We start from the raw sequence: 18,592 nt of genomic DNA on the forward strand, positions 1-18,592 counted from the left end.
CTCGTCTCTTCCTCTTCTTTTTCTTTCTTCTTCATACTTACCTTGTTTGGGTGACTGCGATCATTAAGGCGGTTCACCACAGTTTGGTCCCTGCATTGCACAGCGCGGAGGAACAGGCTGTTCAACGGCCTTCGGGTCATTGACAGGCGTATTCTTTGGCACTCTCCATTCGTGGAACTCTTTCTTTTCATCAAGTTTCGAGCCAGTGGCTCGAGGTTGGAGAAGAGATGTAGCTTGTAAACTCTCTAGTCGTAATCGCCTCCCATTATCCTCCAGTCAGTCACGCCGAGATCCGTCTCCTCGAGTCGCAGCCATGTGAGCGTCTATTGTGTCACGTCCACTGGCCCCTTGACGCTATCAACAGCTGTCGGCTTTTTTGATCAGTAAGTGATAGACAGCATATTCACCTAGTGTTTATTCTACAGCGCTCACTCCGTACGGAGTAGTTCTCTCTCTCTACTGTCAATTCTAGTTTGGCTGGTCTCTCACTTCCTGGGCCCGTTTTGTTGACATGACGTCGGACCCAACGTTGGAGTGGCTTCGCCACCACATGTGGCGACAAAGCACAAGCTAACTTGCCAGCATAAAATCAATCCTCCGTGTATTTGCTAACTTCAAAATCGCAACTGCTCGAATTCCAGTCTACCATAATTGCTTCCTTCAACCTAATTTCCTCTACTACTTTGCAACCCAAAACCACAACCTCAACCAAAATGCCCGTCCCCACCGCCGATCTCTTTGACAAGCAACAAAACGAAGCCAACTCGACACAGCCTCCCAGCTCTGCTTCACACACTTCCACCGACCAGAGAAACAACAACAGCTATTTCGGGACCACGCCTGGCAGTTCGACCAGTGTGTTGCAGAATGCTGACAGTGGTCGCGCTCTGACCAAGGAGGAGGCTGATCGTCTGTACGAGGAGCGGATGGAGGAGGAATACGCGAAGAGGGATGGCGGCGCCTAAGCCAGTACCAGTGTACAGTTGAACATGCTTGTTCCTCTGTGCTCGTCGACTCCAGTGGATACGAGCTGGTATCTACCGATGATGGTGGGGTTGGGTTTTCTTTTTTTCCCCTTACGACTATATATACGAGTGTAATTATCAATCTCCAAACAGTTTGTTTCAATTTCCAAAGCTCCCTAATCATGAAGCGACACTGTGTTGAGCTTCGAAGGGGCTAAGAGATGCGTCGACCTCCGATGTCAGTCTATATTTCTATCGAATTTTGTTCAAACAACGAGAATTCACCATCTTATGGTGTTGCATCCCTATATATTGTATGGCTATGTCGCTAGTGTCTACGAGACAAATGAACCTACTTATTGCAGAGTCCGGATTCAGGCCGGGGAGTGACCGTGTCAAGCACCCAACGTATCTCCTTGAACTCATATAAAGATAAGTACCTAATTTGTAGATTTTGAGTAGTGACGTTTTTGAATATAGTGGGGCCTAGCACAGGGGAGGTGCTTTTCACGGTTAACAAATCCGCAACTATGACTCATGCAAAATACGTTAGCTGCTTACTTCGACGCGAAATTATGTTGGTATTGTAGGTCAAAGCGACCAGATATATGATTATACAACATTTCTCTACACTAATCTAATTGCTGATATTTGGAGCAGATAGTGCGAAGAGGATAATTGTAGGGATATATATTTGTCTTTTTCCTATACAACACACACAATTCCAAACACATACCTCGTCAAAATGAGCTTCTACCTCAACCAAACTACATCTGTGATCGTTCCGGCCGATTTGGAGCCTATCCACACAAGTCGGCTGTATTTACGGCCACTGACGGTGGCTGATGCCGCAGCCATCTTTGAGATCCGACGCCGACAAGAGGTGGCCGACTGGCTGTAAGATTATACCCAGGGTTAAATGCCGCAAGATCCCGAACTAGACGCTGACTTGTGACTGTCTGTAGCTGGCCCAGAGTCCCCCACAAAGACATATCAGAGTCCGAAGCCCTCATTGCCAAAAAGACATTTACAACACCGGATGCGTCAGGTGCTGTTGGGCGGAAGTTTTTCTTTGCCATCATCCGCTCCGATGATCCATCCCAGAGGGTCATTGGAGGAGCGGGAATCAATTCTCTTAGCCCAGCCCCGTCAGTTGGGTACAATATCCATCCTGACTTCTGGGGTAAGGGCTATGCCACCGAGGCTGTTGCTGGTATTATAGATGCATGGTGGAAGCTTCATAGAATAGGATTCGAGGGGGCTGTACAAGATTTAGAAAAGGAGAAGCTGTTCGCGGCGTGCAATAGAGCGAATATTGGTAGCGTGAAGGTGCTACAGAGGACTGGGTTTAGTATCTACCACGAGCAGCCGATCGAGGGTGACGTGGTTGCGCTTTTTGAGCTAGAACATCCCACTCGATAGTATAGCGGAGCCATGGAGCAAATTTACTCGGTGATATCTGACATTCGAGGGTCCATGGGTAAACATTTTGTTGGAATTTTATCTAGTTATCTTGTTTTATAATGAGAAATTCAACCTATTATACGGAATCAAACGACCAATATTCGATTAAAAGACCTCATAGATGACATTGCAACCGTTTGACATAAGAAAGTACAACCAGCTATGTAGACCTTGACAGTAACCATGATACTCAACACCTCGATTGCATATTGGTTTAGTGATACATAGTATACAAGACTAATTGGCTGCTCATGCGTTCCTATGATGACCTTTTAATAACCTGCTTGGATGTCTTTGTATATGTTTTCCTATATATTCATTCACTTTATTAGTGTTATAGCTAGAAGGACAAGAAGAATTGGCCTCAAATTTTAGAAGATGGGCGGTAAAAATGACTCTGCTATGTATAACACGTCATTGTGTCCAATATATGTAGCAAAAAAAAAATCGAAAACATACCTAGGTAGGCGCCCGCACTGTGTAATTTTTCCATCCGATGTATATAATTCACTACATAAAGAGACTAACAGCGATTCCATCCTATGAAAGATATGGCTACTCGGCAGTCTTGGAAACGCCCAAATCTCAAGAGCTAATGAGGCCACTGCCACTAACAAGGATATTGAACAAGAACAAAAATAGTTGAGGTTATAGAAACTACATCTTAGGAGAAGACACTGTGTTTAAGTCGTCGTCTTATGACATCACGTGAAACCAAAATCACGTGGCTGGATGCAGCCAGCTTGACAGAGCCACCCGAGAACAGTCCAAGTAGAGTCCGGACTAGACTATCTGCAACAAAGAGTCGAAATCTGGAGGATCCGTGCCTCTCATTGAATATATCTATCTATTGTCGCTCTTTACATTTCTTCTTTTCTCTGTCTTCTTACCAAAAGACACGGCTCCTGGTAGCCTCCTTACACCATGGCTCCGCGGGACACCTTCTTCCGCTCGGCGGATATGAGCTTGACCCAGCTCTACATTGCCAACGAGATCGGAAGAGAGGTTGTTAGTGCTTTAGGTGAAGTTGGTCAGGTTCAGTTCCGAGATGTAAGTGACCAAGGACTATTTGCTTTGATACTCCCCGCTGACTTCTTCTAGCTTAACCCGGACACGAACGCTTTCCAAAGAACCTTTACAAAGGAAATCCGTCGTCTGGACAATGTCGAAAGACAGCTACGCTATTTCCACCAACAAATGGACAAGGCTGCAATCCCCATGAGGTCTTCATCGGACTTCTCCGATACATTGGCTGCCCCTTTAGCGTCAGAGATCGATGAGTTGGCTGATCGCAGCGAGAGCCTTGAACAGCGGATCATCTCTCTCAACGATAGCTACGAGACTTTGAAGAAACGCGAAGTCGAACTGAGCGAATGGCGATGGGTACTTAGAGAGGCCGGTGGATTCTTCGATCGGGTAGGTGGCTTAGGGTATACCGCCGTTGACAGACGAGGCTAACTAAATAGGCCCATACACAAACAGAAGACATTCGCCAGTCCCTAGATAACGATGAAGCTCCCTTGCTCCGCGATGTTGAGCACCACGCCCCTCGTCAAAATGGAGACACCCAGGGTCAGCAGAGCTTCTCGGAAATGAACATTGGATTCGTTGCTGGTGTTATCCCCCGTGATCGCATTGGTGCCTTTGAACGTATTCTCTGGCGTACCCTGCGCGGAAACCTTTACATGAACCAGTCTGAGATCCCGGAGCCCATCATCGACCCGATGACCAACGAGGAAGTCCACAAGAACGTTTTCGTCATCTTCGCTCACGGCAAGAACATCCTTGCCAAGATTCGAAAGATTTCGGAGTCTCTCAACGCATCCTTGTACGGTGTCGATGAGAACAGTGAGTTGAGAAGAGACCAGATTCACGAAGTGAACACCCGCCTCGGCGATGTTGGCAATGTGCTCCGTAACACCAAGAGCACCCTTGACGCGGAACTTTCGCAAATTGCTCGCTCGCTAGCGGCGTGGATGATCATTGTCAAGAAGGAAAAGGCCGTTTATGATACCTTGAACAAATTTTCATACGATCAAGCTCGGAAGACGCTGATTGCCGAGGCGTGGTGCCCAACAAACTCTCTTGCTCTGATTAAGTCGACTCTTCAGGATGTTAATGACCGTGCTGGTCTCACTGTTCCTACAATTGTCAACCAGATCCGAACCAACAAGACCCCTCCGACTTTTGTCAGGACGAACAAGTTCACCGAAGGATTCCAAACGATTGTGAATGCTTACGGTATCCCCAAGTATTCGGAAGTCAATCCTGGCCTGTACACGGTCGTCACTTTCCCCTTCTTGTTCGCAGTCATGTTTGGTGATTGTGGTCACGGTGCACTTATGACCTTGGCCGCTTCTGCTATGATTTTCTGGGAAAAGAAGTTGGCTCGGACTAAATTGGATGAACTGACATACATGGCATTCTATGGGCGATACATCATGTTGATGATGGGTCTGTTCTCGATCTACACCGGTTTCATTTACAACGATATTTTCTCTAAATCTTTCACCATATTCCCCAGTCAGTGGCAATGGCCCGATGACATCAAGCGCGGCCAAATGGTCGAGGCGACATTGAAAGAAGGCTATCGTTATCCAATTGGTCTGGACTGGAACTGGCATGAGGCAGAAAATTCTTTACTCTTTTCAAACAGTATGAAGATGAAGATGAGTGTTCTCCTTGGATGGTGCCACATGACCTATGCCCTTTGCTTGCAGTACGTCAATGGACGGCACTTTAAGTCTAAAGTTGACATCTGGGGCAACTTTGTTCCTGGATTGCTCTTCTTCCAGTCGATCTTTGGTTATCTTGTCCTCACTATACTCTACAAGTGGAGCGTGAACTGGCAGGAGAAGGGAGTGAACCCTCCCGGTCTCCTTAACATGCTCATTTTCATGTTCCTGAGCCCTGGTACGGTGGAAGAACAACTCTATCCTGGCCAGAGCTTGGTCCAGATTCTCTTGCTTCTTATCGCTGTCGCCCAGGTACCTATCATGCTCTTCCTCAAGCCATTCTGGCTCCGCTATGAGCACAACCGTGCTCGTGCCCTGGGTTACCGTGGCCTCGGCGAGAACTCCCGAGTAAGCGCACTTGACGCCGATGGTGATATGGACGGTGGACTGGGTCGTGACAGTATGGCTAGCGATGGAGAAGGCGTGGCCATGCTTTCCCAGGACATCAATGAAGGTGAAGAGCATGAGGAGTTCGACTTTGGCGACATCATGATCCACCAAGTCATCCACACCATCGAATTCTGTCTCAACTGTATCTCTCACACGGCCTCTTACCTTCGTCTGTGGGCTCTGTCGCTTGCTCACCAGCAGCTCTCAATCGTTCTCTGGACCATGACTATTGGTAGTGCGTTTAACCAGGAGAGCCCCGTGACCCGTGTTATCATGACCGTTGTCAGCTTCTATCTCTGGTTCGTACTCACGATTTGCATTCTGTGTGTGATGGAAGGTACCAGTGCCATGTTGCACTCTCTTCGTCTTCACTGGGTTGAGGCGATGAGCAAGCATTTCGTCGGCGAGGGTATTCCTTTCCTGCCCTTTAGCTTCAAGACCCTGTTGGAGGAGGACCCCGTGGACTAGTGTTCTTTCTTTTCTACAAGTCACAGGACTCACTTGTTTCCTTTTTGTATTGTAAAGGGTCTAGAATTATACATTATCTATCTCGTACCGATCCCTGTGTTCCATTGTAGATCCATACACCGAACTATCATTTTTAGGGGTAGATAGCCATCTTTAATTAGGTACACCAATGGCATTACCTAAATCTCAGGAACTTTTCAAGTGCGCATGACTACGAGTGGGGTATAGGGAATTCATTCTTCCGTTGCTGATCCCGAGGCCGAATCTCAAGGGACAGACCGGGAGGATCTAGACCATTGGACAACGTATCTTCGATTAGGTTGGACATGTTGGTATGAGCGTATAGCTAATAGGAAAAAGTATAGGGCAATATAGCTAGAATGTTAATTTTTTTGCAGCGATCAACAATAATAGTCGATCATTGATAGGAAGTTCTATAGTTAAGAGACGGGCATTCCCGGCAAGGGGGGAAACCGGGCGAGGCCCGGGAAGGTCACGCGGGGCAAATGACGAAAACGAAAGCCCGGGACCACACTGAGGTCACCTCTTCTCCCCCATACTTCTATCCGGTTTAATCCCCCCTCACTGACGTTGAACTACTTTTCTTACTCTGCCTTGTTTCGACCTTGTCGCTTTTACTACTTAAATCTTCATTTGAAACTCAATTGATACATTTTAATCTTTTACCTACCTTATATACTTCAAATACCTCAAAAATGGCTTCAGGACCCCCCGTCGGAGCGGAGAACATCAACACTGATATCGTCACACTTTCCCGCTTCTTCACAGAAGAACAGATCAAGCACCCTGAAGCCTCGGGTGATTTCACCCTCCTGTGCCATGCCCTCCAATTCTCCTTCAAGTCAATTGCCTACTACATTCGTCGTGCATCCTTGATCAACCTTACCGGACTCGCCGGTTCCTCAAACATAACCGGTGATGACCAGAAGAAGCTGGACGTGATTGGCAACGACATCTTCATCTCCGCCATGCGCGGCTCCGGCAAGTGCCGCATTGTCGTCTCAGAAGAAGAAGAGGAAGTGATCAGGTTCGACGAGCACCCCGATGCTCGTTATGCCGTCGTCTGTGACCCCATCGACGGTTCCTCCAACCTGGATGCCGGTGTGTCTGTCGGCACCATCTTCGGTATTTTCCAGCTTCCCGATGAGGTACTGGGTCCCAACAAGACCGTCGGCCCAGAGGACCTGCTCCACCCGGGTACCAGCTTGGTGGCGTCCGGCTTCACCATGTACGGCGCCTCAGCGCAGCTGGTGATCACAATGCGCGGTGGCGGTGTCAACGGCTTCACACTCGAGAACTCGCTCGGCGAGTTCATCCTCACTCACCCCAACATGAAGTTGCCGCCTTCGCGCGCCATCTACTCCGTCAACGAGGGTAACAGCCAGTACTGGGATGAGTGGTGTAACGCATACTTCCACAGCCTCAAGTACCCCGAAAACGGTGGCAAGCCTTACAGCGCCCGTTACATCGGTAGCATGGTCGCCGATGCTTACCGCACACTGTTGTACGGCGGTATCTTCGCCTACCCGGCCGACTCAAAGAGCCCCAAGGGCAAGCTGCGTATCCTGTACGAGTGTGCCCCCATGGCTATGGTCTTCGAGAATGCAGGTGGCCTTGCTGTCAACTCGCGCATGGAGCGGTTGATGGAGGTTGTGCCTGAAAGCATCCATGATAAGAGTGGTGTCTTCCTCGGCTCCAAGGAAGAGGTAGAGAAGATCATTGCTATGTACAACAAGTACAACAAGAAATGAGCATCTCGCTGAGTTTCTATTTTTGTTCTTTTCAAATGCTGGTTTCCGGCATATTACCACCTAACACTATTTATTCATCTACCTCATTCTTGGACGTGATGATTTAGGAGGTCGGGAGCTTACATTTTGGTTTCCTGACCTCTGAATTTTTTTGTTTTCAGCGCTTTACGATACTTATACCTGCGCAAGTCGGGATTAAAAATAAAAGAAAATCTTTAAATCACACTGTGCTACCTACTTTGTACCCCATAGTGCATGCAGAGGGATGGGAACGCCACTAGATCGGGTGGCACATAGAATATAGCTAACATCTCTTAACCTGCATTAATTCTCCCCTGCAGTATCGGCACTTCGGGTGAAACCTCAAAACATTTCTGTAATTATTCCGGATTCTAAGGCCCGAACGAATAGAAACTGAGCTGGTAATTTCGTGATGCAGTTTTGGTGATAGTGTCAAATCCTAATTTAGTGACTCCTCATTCGAGTGGCCGATGGCGTGCTCGAACCCAGCCCTATAACAGTTCAGAGCTTCCAAAAAATGAAGCAATATCAGATATCTGATCGGCGTCATATCCTCAGGTACTTATCCAACCATGTCTTCTCTACCCATTGAGAAAGCCCCGCTACCCATCGAGAAAGCCCCGCGGACAAAAGAAGCCGAGGAGAATCCAACGAAACTAGAGAATCCAGGTTCTGAGCCTGCAAACCAGAAATGGTATGAATGGTTTGCACCGACAGATACTCCCGCCGAGCGGCGGCTGATCCTGAAGCTCGATGGACTGATAATCGTCTTCGTCTTCCTGGCGCACTGGGCCAAGGTCTTGGATTCGTCGGCTACGAGCACGGCCTATGTGTCTGGCATGAAGGAAGATTTGCAGCTGTTTGGGAACCAATTGAACTATCTGCAGACGGTCTACATGTATGTCAATCCAATGGGTTGGTGATGGTGTCTGCCGAGTGGACATTAAGGATTGATGCTGATTTGGTATAGGGTTGGTTTCATCACTATGCAGATTCCTCTGACATTGTTGGTTCGTTGTAGTTTACAGTCTACCCCATGGGTATACTGATTTGCTGACTCCTTTCCATAGATGACTCGCTGCCCAGTGAATTATTTCCTGCCTGCCGCCGATCTATTGTGGGGTGTCTTCACTCTGGCGCAGTACAAGGCCAGCAATGTCACCCAGCTCTATGCTCTCCGCTTCTTCGTCGGTGCCCTCGGCGGATTCTTCTTCCCTGCTGTGCAATGGTACCTGGGCAGCTGGTATAAACGTTCGGAACTGTCCCGTCGAGGCGCGATCTTCTTCATTGCCTCCCAAGTCGGCAGCATGAGTTCAGGGTATATCCAAGCGGGAGCTCATGCCACCCTTGATGGTCGGTATGGGATTGAAGGGTGGAGATGGCTATACATCATTTGTGAGTATATCCCGCGCGTCATACAAGAGGAAACGAAAACGGGCCACAGACTAACGATATCAGGCTTTGCATGCACAATCCCTATCGCCTTCCTAGGCATATGCATCCTCCCCAGCACACCGGACAAATGCAACTCGCGCTTCCTTAGTGTCGACGAAATCCGTCTGGCTCAAGAGCGTATGGCATCCGAAAACCGCGAAGCCCGCCAACCCTTCACCAAGTCAAGTGTTCTCCAGATCCTGAAAGGCTGGCGGCTGTGGATTCTAGTCGCGTTCGCATTCTTTTTCTCGCAAGCAGACGGTGTATCCTCGAATAGCGGCTTGCCGATCTGGCTTAAGGAGGAGGGATACTCGGTCGAAAACATCAACACGATTACGACTGTCTTGCCAGCAGTCACCATTGTGTCGTCTGTGATCTGTGGAGTTCTATCCGATGTGTACGATGCAAAGGCCAGCTTGATTGCAACCACTGCTGTGCTGAATATCTTTGCTTGCATTGTGCTAGCTATCTGGAATGTCCCTGTTGGACTGAAGTTCTTTGCGTTCTTCCTGTCTGGCACTGCAAATGGTATTGCGGCTATTATTTATGCCTGGGCAAATGAAATCTGTGCTCATAGTGCCGAGGAGCGTGCTCTGGTCATTAGTGCCATGAATACCATTGGTAATACCTTTGGAGCTTGGATCCCGCTTTTGTAAGTGTTGGTGCAACCTGCTGATGCTAAATATTATACTAACCAATTTTCTATTATTTAGCGTGTGGAAGACTGTTGATGCTCCGAGGTATCTCATCGGATATAACTGGACTATTGCCCTTGATGTGTGCATGCTAGCTATGCTGGCTGTTCTGTGTCAATTCTGGGCTCGTGAAAAGAAGCGATCTCATGCATAGATGAATATTGTGCTCGCAGAGTGTAAAACAATATATTGAGATAATTTTGTGATTAGGCTAGGACTTTGCTGCCTTCGTCTTCTATATTGCGGTAATCTGCTTCTCCGTACTATGTTGTATAAATAAAAATGCCGTCACCGCCCCCGGTTGTACTTGACGTAAGCAAAACTCGCCTATGAAAGGCTAGTCCGGATTAGGATTAGTCCCGGCTGAAGGTGGTTCCGCGCCGTCGGAGCTTGAAAAAAGTACAAATTTCTGCTTTCACTCTTTTCTCTTCCATCATCCTACGCTCATCTTCAGCATGGTTAATGCTTCCAATGCAAACGGAGACTGAGGTCGATTGATATCTGGGCTTGAGACAACCATAAATCTTGACACAATGTGTCTTTCACTAACCAACAGCCGCTCTGCAGGATCTGTGACGATGGTAAGATCTTGTCCACTCCATTACCCCCAATACAACCACATATCCATTATGATGATACCCTTAACCAAACAAACTAGAGTCTTTGACCTCAAGGGGAATGAAACTTATGTTATTGCACGTCAGGCTGATCTCACTTCATCACTTTGAAATTATCACACAAAACTTGAAGTTGGACTGCGCTAACTTGCCTTCCAGAAATGCTAGTATATCCATCTCATCGATTGCAGATATCACTCTACAACAAGCGCAGATGGTGAGTTATTCTTTCTCCATTTTTCAACCTTTCCCTCCTATCATGATGAACGCGATGTGTATGAAAATACGCTGGAAATTACCGTCTCAGACCTTCGGGTCGGTGATGATACAAATGGCTATTTCTGATCTTTACCCTATCACAACATTTGCATGAAACTTATTTTTAGACCATGAACTAATGTTTCAAAGACCAATAGGTTACTGCGCTGGCTCAAATGGTAAGCCTACAGCACCTTTTCCACCAGATTATCTGTCCGAAGATGAAACGGCACTGGGCTCCGACGGCGTTTAAAAAAATGTCCGGTCATGACGGAGATGCCTTTTTGCGGCAGGCCTAGAAAACCTCGCCCACTGAGACATACCATATATTCATCAACTTGTGAGATGGTTGCGTGACACAGTCACTAACCCTTTTTTGAATAGAAGCCTATTTGATTATGCCCGATTGAGAGCCAACTGTAACTGTAGAAGGTATGCGACTGAGTCTGTTTTTTGTTCTGCCCTATTTTTTATGATGATACCCTTTAGATGACGAGTCTGATTCGAGTTTTCGATGCTGACACAATCTTTTTAATAACCATTCATGCCTTTCTGACATTCACTCCTACACATAATTTCATTCATCAAATTTCGTTGGCTGGTGCTAATGATTCTTTGAAGACAGATATCTTTTTCATGGACTTTTATAAGTTTCCAAGAACTCGTCTTGACTGTGGGTGTATGTACACCTTGTCTCCTTCCCCTTCCTGACCTTATATGATGAAACGACACAAAAAGACAAGCATATGTCCAAGTCAGCTTGCTGGCGAAGACGATAAACTGTCATGCCTGATCAATTCAGTCTCAATATATTGCTGCAATGTCCATTCGGTACTCGACGCTGATGGATCTCGAACAGAAACAGTTGAGCGAACTAATATTGCAGACGCAATTGGCGATCTGCTTTGCTACTTTCTGTAAGTTCTAACAATTTTTCTTTCACCCTATTTCTTTTATGATGATTCACTTCAATTTATCACGACGGTCAACGTAAGGATTTTTATTGACGACTATCGCCTGTGACAAGGCATGATCTGAAATACCTTCTTATCACATTTTATTTGCCATCGCTTGTTAGTTCTTGTACTAATATTCAGCGACTAGGATATCGGATCCGTCGGTCTTTATTCGGGACCAGACACGTGGGGAGATTATCTCTTCCAGGGTCTTTCGTTAAGAAAGTCCATAGTTAGGAGTTTATGCTGGCAAATACCAATAAGAATTCAAGAAACTTCCAATCCTTAAGATGTGATTCTTTTTTTAGATGTATTCTGTACGTACAACATGCCCCCTAGTCCTTTGTGCAAAGTCCCGTATGATTTATTTGTGGGGACAAGGGAAAGGACAAGGATATTGGGCCTCTCACAAGTCTACGCGCCGAGCTTGGACCTCCAAATGTGATGAGAATCTCCCAAGGTGCATAACAATCCCCGCTTCTGTCTGGCTCATTTGTTCTCGGGATTCTTCTTTCTGTTCCAAATTTAGATTTCTTTTTCATATTCGGCTCTGCGGTATGGGGCTATTCTTCCCCCCCTCTCAAGCTTGCCCTTGAGAATAGAAAATTTAGCGTCTCGCCTGTTTCGAGCCAATAGCTTTTTATCTGTTCTGTTGGGTTATCCTCTTTCATTCCAGGCGGCCATGGCTTCGGATCGGGCCTCCTAAATGGATGCACAGCCCAGTATGAATAGGTACGACCTCGTATTCTCCGGGAATTTTCTATATACTGATCCTCTTTAGCTGGTTGGGTTCAAATGCAGGCGTCGAGCAGCCGCTGAGCAACCATTATACGAACTGGACATCTGCGAGTTCCGGCAATCAGCCATCACCAGGTCGCCGAGAACATGTACAGCCGCCATTGTTGACAACAGCACTGAGCGGTCCTCAATACCAGGGTCTTGGAGCTGGTCTTGGACTAACCCCGACGCCTTTATCATCGACCTCGCTTTCGAGCCCATTTACTCACGGACTATCGCCGGCTGTTCCATCTCCTATTAACGGTAGATCCGTTTCGTCGTCTTCGATGGCGTCAAGAAACGCATACAATGTTCCTTATAATCCTCAGGACTGGGGGCCTCCAGGCAGGCCACAGGCGCAGGCCCCATATCTTCCGCCAGGCACTATGCACCGTGTGACGCAAAGAAATAATCCGGGTGAGTCCCACAGTTTATGCCTCTGTAGAGTGGTATCCTAGGACCCACTTTGAATTGATATTGATACTTCGGTAGATGTGTCGTTGTCTCCACCACCTCCGCCATACTCACCCCCTAACAACCAAAATCGAATGTCCCAGGACTTTTCCGGGGCAAATCCTAACTTTGCCGGAACTCCTTCTCCACCTGATAACAGGGAGAGTGGATTTGATATGCCTGCCCAGTATCAAAGGCGCTCAAACCGGCCAAGGCCACTATCTATGGCTTATCCGTCTGACTCGGGGTCTCAGCACCAGTCACTACCTCCTCCGCCTCCTCCGCAGGGACATCCAGCGAGTAGATCTGTTTCTCAGGGTCGAGTGGAGTACCAAAGGATGCCTTATAATGACCAAGCTACACAATATACTGTTGCAGCTAGCCACAGGCCTCGGCTGGCACAGTATGACCAGGGCCAAGAATCGCCCGCCTTTAACGAGCGTATGTCTGCAACACCTGCTCATTTCGAGACACTATCCCGGGCTCCGGGATCCCGAAGAGCTGCATCTGCTGGGGCTGTAGTAAGCAGTGCGGGCTCATCGAGGGCAGCGAGCCAGTCGCGAACCCGATCGCCGTCAAATAGTAACTGGGAGCCCGGTATGCCACTTCCGCCACCACCTCCAGGGCCTCCTCCTGCTGCAAGGTCCGTCAGCGTGAGTGGCTCGTCCGAATCATCTATGAGAACGACCCAGAGCTCGAATAGAACGACGAGAAGGGGACCTCCTGTGCTTGGAACAGGACTGGGAAGCATTCCTCCTACACCAGCTGACTGGATAGATGAGGGATATTTGAACAGCCGACCAACAGAGAGTTTATATGTTGACACGGCAAAAGCGTCCAAGGCACCAGAGCCGACGGATGGAGATCCTCACGACCCATCTAATCAGAGAACTCCTGGTAGTGGCGGTCTTTTCCGCAGCTCAGCAGTCCGCGATCCAAGTGCTAAGGGTATCCGTGAAAGGCGAATTGAACGACGCAACCGGCAAAGCCAGGTCTTTGAGCCCCCGAGTGCGATATCGGCAAATGGTAATCCTTGGGCCGATGCTCTTGAGCAGGTCAAACCGTCGAACTTGATTCTGCCATCCCAGACCAATAGTCCGAATCAAGATCGGCACCCCACGTCGGGCAAGTACGATCAAACCCCTCGCAGTACCCGCAGCATCAAATCGGAAGGACAACATACTGCTTCACGGCCTCGAGCATCTTCCAGCGCCATCCTGCCAGAAAAATCACCTTATGGGACCCCCAGACAACAGCCCAGCTCTGCTGGCCCCTCGGCCGCATTTGCACATACGCCTCCATTTTCGCCAAATCCAAATGGAGTGGGCCCATCAGCATATCCTAAAGAACCAAGTCAAGCAGTACCACCAAAAGCACTACCAACTCCGCCTCTCAACTCAGGAAAGGAGGCCCGGCCACGCTCACGCTCCCGTGCACCCTCCCGAGGAGCGGAAGACCGTCCAATTTCTCACATTCTCCACACGCCTAACGAGGCTGTGTCTATTATGAAACCATTGTCGCCACGCCGAACGCCGGGTCAGCAAACGGCGCAGGTGTCAATGGAATCGATCCTTAGACAAGATCCTGCTTTCCTACATGATGCGATTCAAAGGCACAAGATCTTTATTGATAAAGAAGCTAGTGCCGAGGATGATACCGAGGCACTCAAGATCTTTACTGACTACATACTTGCCGAATCTCAGATCCGGCGCCAGCGGTACTCCAAGGTCTGGGATTCCTTCCAAGTTGACGATGTGCGCCGCAATCTTTTCGAGTTGCCGCCCAAGCAATCGCCAAAACCTAAGCCCCAGCCAAAACTAGATATCCCACAAAACCGAGCAGGTCGACCGGAGTCTGCGTGGTGGAATAACTACCAGCCTTGCCTATCGCCGATCGCCAGCCTCAACATGAGCAACGATGAGAGCTCTCGAGGCCGTGCTCCAAGTCGCTGGTGGGAGTCGGCAACCGGTTCCACTGGCGAGGGGGCCGAGAGAAGGGTTCAACGATCTAAACGGGAATCGAAGTACATGGGATTGCCTCGGGAGGCCATGCACGGGGATCAGGAGTTGACTCCTTCTCAGCCTAAAGATGTGAGCATGAATTATGGCGGCACGGAATATGGCTCTGATGAGTACCCGCCTGAGAAAGTCGGCTGGCATGAAGGGTCTCCTGCAAATTCCACCGGGACGGGATATCGCTACGAAAGTCGCAAATTAGATATCTCGCGGTTGATCACCCTGCCTCCGCCTTACCCCCGTCATCATCCTGCTGTGAATAACAGCCATCCTGATTTGGTTACCCATCGAACTACGGTCCGGTCAATTACTGATCTTGCGGAGATCAAAACCACCAGGCATCGGTACAAGGCCGACGTGGAACGAATGCTGCAAGAGCACCAGCAACAAGTCGACGAGGGCCATCGCCACTTCAGGTCGAACATCCAAAGCCAGATTCAAGATGGCAGTCTGACCTTTGCGGAAGCAGCAGAGGCCGAGGCAGCGATGATTGCTGAAGAGAACGAGCGAGAAAGGGCAATGGTAAAACGCCAGCTAGACACGTACCAAGAAACAGTGCTCAAGCCGATGCACGCCATCCTCGTCGACAGAATCAGCAGAGCAACAGCCTGCATTGACCAGCTGAGCAGTATGCTCTCGGACGATGCTCAAAGCGGGACACCCGATCAAACCCAGGCAGAAGGCGACGAAAAGCCCGAACTCCTAGAGAAACTGACGCAACTAAAATGGCTCTTCGAAGCCCGCGAGCAGCTCCACCGTGAGTCATTCGACCTGATCAGCGACCGCGACGACAAATACAAAGCCGTTGCCCTACTCCCCTACAAGCAGGCCAAAAACGAAGAGAAGCTACAGGAGACGCAAGCATTCTTCACCCAGGACGCACTAGACCGCCGCGTGCAGTATGAAAACGAGGCGCTAACTCGGCTTGAGACCTTCTTGGATGTTATTGAGCAGAACGTTATGCGAGGGGTCGAGGTGCAGCTCTCCGCATTCTGGGATATCGCCCCGTCCCTCCTGGCTCTTGTGCAACAGGCGCCTGAGGACCTGCGCGGCTTCGAGGTGCAGATCCCCGCAGACGAATACGAGGAAAATCCAAGCTATCACGAACATCCGCTGCAATATCTGTATACGCTGCTATCGCATGCAGAGAAATCAAGCTACCAGTTCATTGAGTCGCAGACCAATCTACTATGTCTCTTGCATGAGGTGCGGTCTGCCGTTATGCGGGCTAATCAGAAGCTTGTGGAAGCGCAGCGTATTAAGCGCGGAGAGGCGGAGGAAGATGTTCGTCGTGAAATGCAGGAGACTCGTGCTGATGAAGAGCTTGCTCTTACGACTGATCTTAAGGATAAGGTTGCCACCGTTGAGGGTCAATGGACTGAGGCGCTGGGGAGCCAGATTGAGGGACTGAGAGAACGGGTTAAGGAGCAGCTTATGAGTGAAGATGGTTGGGAGGAATTGGAACAATTGGAGGAATAGAAGTGTGGCTTTTGTGAATTCCTTTTATGTACTTGGTAGCGTGATATCCCCATTCGTTCGTTATAGATCAAGTATTGCAAGGCAGTGCCTGCAACATTTGAGTTTTTGGTATCTTTATGGCTCTGAAGGTTGAATCTACATATTTCAACGAGGAAATCCCAATATCCAAGTGAAGATAAAGAATGACCTCATGATATACTGAGATATCGCTAGCGTTATCCACAGTCACGTGCACCTTCTAGAGTCTTCTGTCCCGGCGCTTCAAATAGCTTTCTTCCCCCTCGACTCTCCTTTCTTTTATTTCACCTTCCGTAATATCTTTCTATTCGATCTTCTGGGCTTGATTACAACTGTAAGTTTTGAATTGCCCTTTGCTTTTACAACATTCCCCTTGAGTGCAAAAAAAAAGGTTGTGGGATTTCTACCCCTCGACCTCAACACTCAATTGGCCTTATATGAAGAGAATTCAGCTGGCACCAGTCTGAGAGATGTTTCTCCATCTACTTGCGGACAATGCTTAACAAGTCCGGGATACGCCCCGAGACCTGACTTTGGCCTTTCCTTTACATGCAATTTTCGTCCACTGCGAGAAAAAATCATTGCTAACAGGAATTTTCAACAGAACTTTTAGCACTCTTTTTTCCCCAAAAGATTTCATTTTTTTTCTTAAAAACAGGAAGAATCCCATTTTCCAACCCCAAATCAGATTTTTCTTTCATACACCTAGTCAACATTCATCATGGTCCTTCACAACCCCAACAACTGGCACTGGGTCAACAAGGATGCCTCCGGCTGGGCCAAGGAGTACTTGCAAAAGAACCTTGTCGGAATCAGTGTCGAGGAAGGGGGTGTGTCAGCCAAAGTAGACAAGCTGTTGTCCATGGATGGCGACGTAGATGTCAGCCAGCGCAAGGGCAAGGTCATCACTCTGTTCGATGTCAAGGTCTCGCTAGAATACTCAGGTTTGTAGTCCAATATCAATTCAGTTTATTTCTATTTTGTCTTTCTTTCTTTTGTGGACCTGGCAGCTGAGACGCTTCCATAGGTAAGACCAAGGACGATGAAGATGTCAGCGGCACTATCAAAATTCCCGAGGTAGCCCACGATACCGAGGAAGATGAGTACGTCGTATGTTCACTTGACCCATCCCCGTCGCCAGAGCGATCTGTAATACTAACCATGTAAATCCCACCAGTTCGAGATTGAAAACCACGCCGACTCCAACTCCAAGCAGCCCGTAAAGGACCTGGTGCGCACAAAGCTCGTTGCCGAAATCCGCAAGGCCCTGACCAGCTTCGCACCCGCCCTGATCGCCGAGCACGGCAAGGACCTCCAGCACGCCCCCGGCGTCAACCCATCCAGCGGCTTCCCCAAGGCCACCGTCCACCCGCAAACCAAGGCCGATACCACAGCTGCGAAGACCACTACTACCAAGACCGGTAACGCCGTCGTCAACACAACTACCGTGACTGCCTCGGATGAGTTCCGTACCACAGCCGGCGAGCTCTACAGCACCTTCACAGACCCGCAGCGCATTACCGCATTTACCCGCGGCGCACCGCGCCAGTTCGACGGTGCCAAGGTCGGCGGCAAGTTCGCTATCTTCGACGGTAACGTGACTGGCGAGTTTGTCACCCTCAACGAGCCCAAGCAGATTGTCCAGAAGTGGCGTCTTGCCCAGTGGCCTGAGGGTCACTTCAGCACACAGGAGATCAACTTCGATCAGAATGATATCGACGGTGTGACCCAGATGCGTGTTTCTTGGTCTGGCGTTCCTGTTGGCCAGGAAGATGTCACCAAACAGAACTGGGACATGTACTATGTTCGCAGCATTAAGCAGACTTTCGGGTATGTCTTCCTTTTATTATCCCCTGCCTCCCATCTCCCATTTGTCTTTTCTACACATTTCTTTCGGGTTACCGATTCCCCCCTTCTTCTGGACTGCTTTGCCAATCCGCTGTCTACAGATCTCAGCGTTCCCCAGCAATCTCGCAATACTGGAATCAGTTACTAATCATACTCGTTCTTCTCCTTGGTGTAGGTTTGGCACTATTCTCTGATCGACTACATCTCTCACCGGTGGCATGAAAGAC

At 48.7% G+C, this 18,592-nt stretch overlaps 7 protein-coding genes across 7 annotated transcripts; all 7 read left to right on the forward strand.

Moving 5' to 3' along the window:
* Positions 1–713: 713 nt before the first annotated feature.
* On the forward strand, positions 714–965 carry PGRI_063930 (uncharacterized protein; the record flags this gene model as incomplete). Its single annotated transcript, XM_040794107.1, has 1 exon — positions 714–965. The coding sequence occupies one exon, from the start codon at positions 714–716 to the stop codon at positions 963–965; it is 252 nt and encodes an 83-aa protein (XP_040649357.1).
* A 745-nt stretch (positions 966–1,710) lies between these two features.
* Positions 1,711–2,387, forward strand: PGRI_063940 (GNAT family N-acetyltransferase; the record flags this gene model as incomplete). The annotated part of the gene is made up of 2 exons (XM_040794108.1): positions 1,711–1,862; positions 1,931–2,387. The coding sequence occupies 2 exons, from the start codon at positions 1,711–1,713 to the stop codon at positions 2,385–2,387; spliced, it is 609 nt and encodes a 202-aa protein (XP_040649358.1).
* A 966-nt stretch (positions 2,388–3,353) lies between these two features.
* PGRI_063950 (H(+)-transporting V0 sector ATPase subunit a) lies at positions 3,354–6,022 on the forward strand (the record flags this gene model as incomplete). Its single annotated transcript, XM_040794109.1, has 3 exons — positions 3,354–3,479; positions 3,531–3,845; positions 3,896–6,022. 3 exons carry the CDS (start codon positions 3,354–3,356, stop codon positions 6,020–6,022), a joined length of 2,568 nt encoding a protein of 855 aa, XP_040649359.1.
* A 716-nt stretch (positions 6,023–6,738) lies between these two features.
* On the forward strand, positions 6,739–7,794 carry fbp1 (fructose 1,6-bisphosphate 1-phosphatase; the record flags this gene model as incomplete). The annotated part of the gene is made up of 1 exon (XM_040794110.1): positions 6,739–7,794. One exon carries the CDS (start codon positions 6,739–6,741, stop codon positions 7,792–7,794), a length of 1,056 nt encoding a protein of 351 aa, XP_040649360.1.
* Positions 7,795–8,387: 593 nt separating this feature from the next.
* Positions 8,388–10,098, forward strand: PGRI_063970 (Major facilitator superfamily domain, general substrate transporter; the record flags this gene model as incomplete). Its single annotated transcript, XM_040794111.1, has 5 exons — positions 8,388–8,713; positions 8,786–8,825; positions 8,886–9,210; positions 9,274–9,901; positions 9,963–10,098. 5 exons carry the CDS (start codon positions 8,388–8,390, stop codon positions 10,096–10,098), a joined length of 1,455 nt encoding a protein of 484 aa, XP_040649361.1.
* A 3,002-nt stretch (positions 10,099–13,100) lies between these two features.
* On the forward strand, positions 13,101–16,499 carry PGRI_063980 (uncharacterized protein; the record flags this gene model as incomplete). Its single annotated transcript, XM_040794112.1, has 1 exon — positions 13,101–16,499. The coding sequence occupies one exon, from the start codon at positions 13,101–13,103 to the stop codon at positions 16,497–16,499; it is 3,399 nt and encodes a 1,132-aa protein (XP_040649362.1).
* Positions 16,500–17,238: 739 nt separating this feature from the next.
* Positions 17,239–18,513, forward strand: PGRI_063990 (AHA1 family protein; the record flags this gene model as incomplete). Its single annotated transcript, XM_040794113.1, has 3 exons — positions 17,239–17,461; positions 17,545–17,627; positions 17,695–18,513. 3 exons carry the CDS (start codon positions 17,239–17,241, stop codon positions 18,511–18,513), a joined length of 1,125 nt encoding a protein of 374 aa, XP_040649363.1.
* Between the last annotated feature and the right edge of the window lie 79 nt (positions 18,514–18,592).

The sequence above is a fragment of the Penicillium griseofulvum genome (genome assembly GCF_001561935.1).
Source record: "Penicillium griseofulvum strain PG3 chromosome Unknown contig_91, whole genome shotgun sequence".
NCBI classification, from domain to species: domain Eukaryota; kingdom Fungi; phylum Ascomycota; class Eurotiomycetes; order Eurotiales; family Aspergillaceae; genus Penicillium; species Penicillium griseofulvum.